The sequence below is a fragment of the Silene latifolia genome, chromosome Y, assembly GCF_048544455.1.
Source record: "Silene latifolia isolate original U9 population chromosome Y, ASM4854445v1, whole genome shotgun sequence".
In the NCBI taxonomy this organism is placed as follows: Eukaryota; Viridiplantae; Streptophyta; class Magnoliopsida; order Caryophyllales; family Caryophyllaceae; genus Silene; species Silene latifolia.
In genome coordinates, this window is record NC_133538.1 from 442,530,462 (window position 1) to 442,539,374 (window position 8,913).

At 41.7% G+C, this 8,913-nt stretch overlaps 1 protein-coding gene across 1 annotated transcript; it reads right to left on the reverse strand.

Annotated features, from left to right (window-relative positions):
- Window positions 1-1,803: 1,803 nt before the first annotated feature.
- Window positions 1,804-2,253, reverse strand: LOC141632683 (uncharacterized). Its single transcript, XM_074445205.1, has one exon. It carries the CDS (start codon window positions 2,251-2,253, stop codon window positions 1,804-1,806), a length of 450 nt encoding a protein of 149 aa, XP_074301306.1.
- Window positions 2,254-8,913: the final 6,660 nt, after the last annotated feature.

Consider the following 8,913-nt stretch of genomic DNA (forward strand, 5'->3'; position numbering starts at 1 on the left):
CAGGCCCATTCTTTCTTGGTTGATGATCCCTTCTATAAATATCAGGCTGAGGAGTCGTCTGCTCATGCTTTGGCTGCTATGTATCGTTCCAGGGATTGTGCTTCTAACCTGGTTACTATGTTGCAGGAGGTAATGTTTTTTGTTTTTCTCAGTTTTGTTTTGGTTGCGTATTTTTTGTTTTGCTTTACCTGATTAGTGGTCTTTTTGTAGAATGTGAATGACATGTTGAGGGGTGCCTGCCAGCTGGAATCTGCAAATGGTGTCAAGGATACTTTGAACTGGGAGGTGAAATGCCTGAAGAAGGATGTTGCATCCCTGAAAACAGATTTGGAGGTGGCAAAAACGGAGAATGAGTCTTTAAAGAAAGATAATGCGGCAGGAAAGGCACGGTTGGTGGTGGAAGCATCAAAGTTGAGTTCTCCTCAGAATGCTCTGAAATCTCTCCAGGCCAAGCTTGACACTGTTAAGGAAGAGTTGATGGCTGAGAAGTAGCATATGCAGGATCAACTGAAGGTGAACGAGGAGCTGGCTGCTGAGTGGGATTTGGTGTAAGGTAGATATAAGGATGCTGCCTTGTACTTCTTTGGTAAGGGTCATGTAGATGCTATTAAGGAGCTCATTTAAGTCAGGCCTTACTGGAACCCTGATCAGGAGATGGCTGATCTCAATGCCACTTATCCTGACCTCTGCAAATTGCATGCTGATGACGAGGTTGATTCTCCCTCATCCAAGGAGAAGAGCGGTGAAGCTGCTGATGAAGAGGATGACGAGGAGGAAGAGGAGCTAGCTGATGAAGGAATTAGTTTTGCTACTACTTCTAAGGCAGGCTAGTTGACTTTGGTTTTTAAGGTAGTTGTTTTTTGTCCCGTCTAGGGGGGATGTTCCCTGGACAAATAATTTTTAGATATTGCCAGTGTTTTGTCCTACCCAGGAGGGATGTTCCCTGGGCATCTTTGGATCTGCTGTCTTAGTTTTTATGCAATTTGAAGGCGTGTTCCTGTTTCTTTGAATGTTTGCCTAAAATAACGCAGCTTTTAAAATATTTTGTTAGAAAAATGCCTATCAGGAGGGCTTATGGCCCTCAATCCTTTTCAGGAAATCATGGCTTTTTGCCTGTCAGGAGGGCTTTTTTAAGTAAGAGGGGAAGTTGCCAGTCGGGGGGGCTTATGGCCCCCAGCCTGTCAGGAGGTCTTTTAGACAAGTGGTCTGGTCTTTTTTACCATCGTACTTGTCTTTTTGTTTTTTGTACTGAGCTCAATTTTTTGTATGTGGTTTTTGGGTCAGGCAAGCAGGTGCCAAGTTTTGTGAAGCATTTCTGAGATGGTTTTCAGGTTGGGTGGAGTGGCCCTCAATCCTGAACATTTGTTTAAGCCTGCATGTAATATATAAATTATGGAAAAGGGCGTAAAATAAGTTTTCTGGATTCAACAAAGCAGGAATATAATAGAAAGACATAGTAGGATTTATATTTAAATAAGATAGGAAGATATTTAGGCAAGATGGCAGTTAGCAGAAAAACATAGCATTGTTCAGGTCACATGATTTTATTCAGGGGTTTTCCGTATAAAATTTTAGCTAGGCAAGATAAAGTGAGTTGTTTTACCTGATTTGGATCATAGGAAATTAGGTTTATATGTGGAATAGTTTTAGGTGGGAAATGTTCCAGGATCTGGGGATCATTTCTCTGTCCAGGGTCTGTAGCCTATAGGCTCCCTGTCCTACTATTGCATCAATCAGGTAAGGTCCTTCCCAAGTGGGGGCTAGCTTGCCAGCATTTTTATCCTTGGTGTTAGGGAAAACTTTTCACTGGACCAGGTCCCCTTCTTTGAATACCCTGATGTTTACATTTTTGTTGTAGCTTCTGGCTACTGTTTGCTGGTAGGAAGCTATTATTATCTTGGCTGCGTCTCTTAATTCTTCGGCCAGGGTCAGGCTATCTTGTAGTAGTGGTCTGTTCTCCTCTATAGTGTTCAGGCTACTTCTGGTGGTTGGTACATGGATTTCTTCTGGGATTACTACTTCAAAGCCATAGACCAGGGAGTAAGGGGTCTGGCCTGTGGATGTCTTAGGTGTGGTCCAGTCAGCCCAGAGGACTAAGGGGAGTTCTTCAGCCCATCTGCCATTTCGTCTTTTTAGTTTTTTCTTCAGGCAACTGATTACCACTTTGTTGCTATATTCTGCCTGACCATTGGCTTTTGGGTAGCCTGACGTGGAGGTTACCAGGTTAATGTTCCATTGTGCACAAAAAGCCATTGTCCTTTTTCCCACGAACTGAGTACCATTGTCACAGACTATTTCTGAAGGGATGCCATATCTACATATGATGTTGCGTTTGATGAATGATATGACATCCTTCTCCTTGACTTGCATGTATAAGTCTGCCTCTATCCATTTTGAAAAGTAGTTGGTCATGGCTAGCATAAAAACTTTTTGTCCAGGAGCTTGGGGTAGCTTGCTTACAATGTTCATTCCTCACTTCATAAACGGCCAGGGAGCTGAGATGGAGTGCAATAGCTCTTATGGTTGGTGGATGAATGGAGAATGGATTTGGCAAGCTTCGCATTTGGAGTTGTAAGCTATGCAATCAGCTCTGAGGGTTGGCCAGAAGTAGCCTGTCCTTAGAACTTTGCTTGCCATGCTTCTGCCACCTTTGTGATTTCGACAGTATCCATCGTGTATGTCCTCAATAACTTGTTTAGCTTCATGAGGTTCCAGGCATCTTAGGTAAGGTCCGGCCTCAGCCTTTTTGAACAACATATTATTTATAATAGTATAGGTGGAAGCTTTGATCCTAAGGGCCCTGGCTTCATTCCTGTCTTTAGGTAGTGTTCCCTGTAAGAACCAATCATAGTATGGTTTGGTCCAAGAGTTTGTATCCTCATTGATGGGACAAGTTTGGTCAGGCTTTTCAATGGTTGGTTCTAATAGGTGAACAACAGATATTTTATCAAATAAAGTAGGGCTGAAATTTGATCCCAGGCTGGCTAGGGCATCAGCCTGAGTATTCAAGTCTCTTGGTATTTGATCAATGTCAAATGAACGAAACTCTTTGCAAAGGTTTTTGACGTAGTCTAGATAAAGAATCATTTTGGAATCCTTTGCAGCATATGTTCCTTTGACTTGATTGTAAATTAAAAGGGAGTCAGTTTTTACCTTGAGATTTTTCACACCAAGTTCTATACATACCTTGAGTCCAGCTATCAGGGCTTCATATTCAGCTTCGTTGTTTGTTGCTTTGAATTCACAACGCATAGCCTGAGCAATTAGGTCTCCCTGTGGTGATTTTAGTACTAATCCTAGGCCAGATCCTCTCATGTTTGTTGCTCCATCTACGTGTAAGGTCCATTCCTGGCCTGATTTACGGGTGTCTAGATGGTTGACCTCTTTGATGAGGTCTGGTTCTAGGTTGGGACTAAATTCAGCCACAAAGTCTGCTAATGCCTGATATTTAATTGTTGTCTTAGGTTCAAAGGTTATGTCATAAGTACTTAGTTGTACTGACCATTTTGCCATTCTGCCCAAAAGCTCAGGTTTTCTCAGGATAGATTTGATAGGCAGGTTGGTCCTGACAATTATTGGGTGACTCTCAAAGTAAGGTCTAAGTTTAGTACAGGATATAATTAAAGCAAGTACATATTTTCCAAGAAGTTCATACCTTGTTTCTGCATCCAGGAGACTTTTACTTACGTAGTAGACAGGGTGTTGTTGGCATTCAACCTCTTTGGTTAGGACTCCACTTACTACTGTTTCAGTGACAGATAAGTAAACAGTCAGGGGTTCTCCTTTGTTAGGCTTAGCCAGTAGTGGAGGAGTAGTTAGGTAAGTTTTTAAATCCTGGAAGGCTGCTTCGTGTTCAGGCAACCATTTGAATGATTTGTTCTTCCTGAGGAGGTCATACAAGGATCTGAATCTTTCTGATGATCTGGATATGAATCTATTCAGGGCTGCAACTCTTCTTGTTAACCTTTGGATATCTTTGACTGATTTGGGAGATTCCAATTCCACGATGGCTTTTATCTGTTCTGGGCTGGCTTCAATCCCTCTTTTTATCACCATGTATCCAAGGAATTTGCCTGAAGAGACACCAAAGTGGCATTTGGAAGGGTTGAGCTTCATATTGAATTCTTCCAGGATCTTGAAGGCTACTTCTAAATCTTTTACGTGATCTTTAGCCTTTTTTTATTTAACCACCATATCATCAAAGTAGACCTCCATTGTATGACTTATTTGATCTTTGAACATCATGTTGACCAGGCGTTGGTAGGTTGCCCTTGCATTTTTCAGGCCAAAGGGCATTGCTGTGAAACAATATATGCCTCTTTCCGTGATGAATGCAGTGTTCTCCTGGTCAGCTGGGTGCATCTTGATTTGGTTGAATCCACTTGAAGCATCCATAAACGTTAAGAGCTCATGTCATGCTGTTGCATCTACCATGGCATCTATATGAGGAAGTGGGAATGGATCTTTTGGGCAGGCTTTGTTTAGGTCTGTGTAGTCTACAGAAACTTTCCACTTGCCATTTTTCTTTTGTACTACAACTACATTTGCTAGCCATTCAGGGTACATGACTTCTCTGATCATTCCCATATCTAGGAGTTTGTCCACTTCTTCATTAATGATAGAGTTGCGTTCAGGGGCAAACTTCCTCCTTTTCTGTTACACAGGCTTAAATGATTTGTCAATATTGAGTTTATGGGTAATAATATTGGCGTCTATACCAGTCATATCAAAGTGGGACCAGGCAAAGCATGAAAATTTATTTTTAAGAAAACTTACTAGTTCTGGTCTGATATTGTCAGGGACATCAGATCCTACCAGTACATGCCTGTCAGGATACTCAGGGTCTAAGATTACCTGATCTGTCTCCATTTTGGTTTATGCCACAAAAGTGCTCCTGATAGGGTACTGTAATTGCTAGGCGAGAGACTTACCTGCCTTGGAGGGTTTTAATGATTCAGTATAACATTCCTGAGCAGACTTTTGTTCACCTTTAATAGTTTCTATTCCCCATTCTGTTGGTATCTTGACGCATTGGTGACAAGTTGAAGGGATATCTCGGACATTATGGATCCAAGGCCTACCTAGATGGCGTTGTAAGATGAAAGGCAATCAAAGACTCCAAATCTCTCATATGAGGAGACACTTTCCACGTATGTTGGCAGGTAGATTTCTCGCAAAGTGTTCTTTGTTTCACCACTTAATCCTACCAGGACATTTGATTTCTTTATGATTTGGCTTTCATCAATCTTCATTGCTTTCAGGACGTCAAGCATGATCAGGTTGACTGAACCCTCCCCCCCCCCCCATCTACTAAAATTCTGAGGACATGTGTAGTTCCTATTTGCATGGTAATGACCAGGCCGTCATGATGTACATCAGGGATTCTCTGCATGTCAGTATCATCAACATGTCAGTATCATCAAAAGTAATTTGAGGTAAATTTTTGGGTTTAAATAGAGATTTCATTTTTGACTCCTTGGCTATTTTCTTTGGAGTAGAGCTGGTTAGGCCGCAGATTTCAGATCCTCCATTGATGAACTTGACCTCATAGATGGGTGGTGCTGGAGGCAGGTCACATTGTGATCTCTCCTGGTCCTTTCTTGTTCCATTGTCTTCCTTGCTCTTTGATGGCATTAGATCTTTCAGGTAGCCTTTCTTTAACAGGTAAGCCACTTGCCTGCGTAGTCCCACACATTCCTCTGTTGTGTGTCCTATGTCCTTGTGGAACTCACACCATCTCGTTGTGTCTTTCCTTGAGTTAGGGTTGTCTGTCTTCTTTGGCCACTTGACAATGTCTCCCATGTTGTCAAGCCTTTTGATCAATCCTAGAGTATTAACAGAGAAGTTATATTCTTGAATAGGGTGATAAATATAGGAGTTACCTCATTGTTCATGTGTATAATTGACTTCTGATCTATCAGGCCTGGTATAAGGTGTAATACTACGGTTTTCCTAAGCTGGTACTCAGCCGAGTATGGCCTACTCGGTCGAGTAAGGGGTGTCGTGTATCCTGGTTTGGCTACTGCCCAGGAACACTCGGCCGAGTATTTGGAATACTCGACCGAGTAGAGGATACTCGGCCGAGTATACTCTATACTCGACCGAGTATCCGGTCTGACGGGTTTAATTCCGCGATTTGGTTAAGGTGATTAGAGATTATTATAAATTATGCTTTTACGGTTTCTAAATCATTCTTTTACCAAAACTTAACGACGCTCACATCTCTCTCTAATCACCCTAATCATTCTCAAGGCTAATTGATCGGTCGCAAGTCTACACTTCCGTCTCTTATCTCGATTTATTTGGTAAGTCCCTAATTCGTTGTAACCTGTTAATAGGTTGTCTTTTAGGGTTTGGCCCTAATTATTGTTTGGGTTAATTTGGGGGTTTAGGGTTTGGTCATCATATGTGTGTTGATTGTTGATTATCATTATTGTAGGTGACGATGTGGTATTTATTATGCATTTGTATGATTGATTGCAACGTAGCGGATTGCAAAAAGGTAGGGTTTCCCTACTTAGTTCCTGTTTAATTGATTTAAGTCTGTATTGCGATTGTGGTAATTGTTGGTGTGATTATCTACTGTTGTTGGAGTATTGGAGTTGGTGTTGGGTTGTGATGATTGATGATGATGATGGTTCGCGAGGTGTGTCCTCGGCTGAGTGGAGTCACTTGCGGGAGTGGCTTCACGCCCTAGTTTCGCCCTCCGTAGAACCCGCCACGGGAGGAGATGTGCACATTAATGGACAGGGTTATCGCTCGTTGATGAGCGGGGTTTAGGTGGGGATTGGTTGCAGTCCCCCACTGGTGGCGAGGATTACCTGTTGCGATGGGTAATCAGGCAGGGCTACACACCTCGGTGTGTAGTCAGTGATTGTGTATGATCGGGAGACGATGGTGGATGTTGATCAGCTGATTACCTTATTGTACTTGTCTTACTTTAATTACTCAATAACTGACCCCGTTGTTGTTTTGTAAAATCTGTGGTGATCCATTCGGGGATGGTGAGCAGAGTGTGACAGGTGATGCAGTCGTTTAGCTTTGGGGTAGTCTTGGGGAGTCACCACACAAGCTTAGCTTCCGCTGTCAAGAGTTTTAGTATATTTTGTAGTTGTTGGATTTATGATAGTACTTTGATGTTGGATTTTGAGATTATGTAAACTTTAAATCTTTCGTACTTTAATAAATGTGCTTTGGATTGTTCACTGTGATATTCCAACCTCGGGCAACCGAGATGGTAACAGCCTTTCATGCTAGGGTAGTCCTTGGTAAGGTACCTTGGTATGAGGGGGTGTTACAAAGTGGTATCAAGGCCGGCGATTCTGGCACCTAAAACTAATGAACCCAGTGAAATTAGGGAGTCTAAATAAAATAAACCCGGGGAGAGTTGTTTGGAGCTACCGCAAAGACTTGGGAGACGTCCCGAAGTCGCACTAAGGCCCTGACGATCTCTAAACGGTCACATCGGGGAGTCTTGGAAACTGTTGTATGTCGAGTCATGTATGTATAGTACTTGTAACTTGAATTTTGTGAAATGGTTGGATGAAATGGTTGGATGAAATGGTGAAAGTGATGGAACATGGTAATATATGAAAGATGAATTGTGAATTCGTATACGATAGATCTTGAGCATGAAATATGTTGAGCATGTTACCTGTTTAATATGTGACCTTCAAAATGGTAGTGGTACATGTGTATATGATCATGATGATGTTAATGCTTGGTTTGTTAGTAGTAGTATGTGATTAAGGTTATGCTTCTATATATATGAATGTCGTGTTTAATTTTCATGTGGGTATGATAAAAGTTCAAATATGTACTGGTTTTTAGAAGTGTTGAGTGGTCATTGTTTGCTTTATTCATGTTTAAGTTGTTTTGTTAAGAAAAAATGATTTGTATGCAAACCGATTTTGAAAGGGTTGTCTTAAAAATGTCACAAGTCGAGATCTAAAATGATATTGCTGTAATTCTAATTGGAGGTGATATCTTGTCCTCTTACGATTCTAACGATAGGTCACACGCCCAAAATGACCCAGTAACGAGTGAGATATGACTGTTTTACGAAAAGTGGTCGTTGCTGAGAACTGTGTCGGTACTCGGCTGAGTAAGGTAATAATCGACCGAGTAAGGGCTTCTCGGCCGAGTATTCCCAATACTCGACCGAGTAATCCTCTGTGACAATTGCGTTCGCTTCTGGAGTCGAAAATTCGGCAGAGTTATATAGTTACTCGACCGAGTATCCTGTACTTGACCGAGTATGCCATGTACTCGACCGAGTACTTCTTTGGGCGGTCATTTTGAGTCGATGACTATGTTCTTACATTTGTTTTGAGTCGTAGGGTATGTACACATGTATGTTTTGGGTCTTAAAGCGTTCTTTTATATATGTGACAGTCTTGATACGTAAGTTACCAAATGCTATGATAGGGAGAATGCCGGCTTATGAGGGATATGTGTTGGATAGGAAGGATATGAGTTATATGTGGTTGTGAGGGATAGTGGGAAAAGGAAAGGGTAGATTGATGAGCTAATCGAGGCAAGGAGAACGTTTTGTGAGATATGATGAGTGATATAGTCGTGTGTTGAGTAATATAAAAGTAAGTGTACATGGGCAAGGGTGATGTAAGTGTAAAGAAACGTGAGAATGAAAGATTGAGATGAGGGATACGAATAGTGTTAAATTGGGATGTGTAAGGGTTTATGGAGGGAGACGGTTAAGATTGTGTTGGTTAAGGATATATGTGATGAGTCGTTACAGAAGGATGGAAACGAATGGTGTATAGTGAGATCGAGTTATGCCGCGATGGGTAGATATTGGTCGAGTTTGGGAATCTGGAATATCAAGAGGTGAGCCTAGTGTGTAATTCTTTGGGCAATTAACGATATGAGGTGAATTTTTGGTTTCTAGAGATA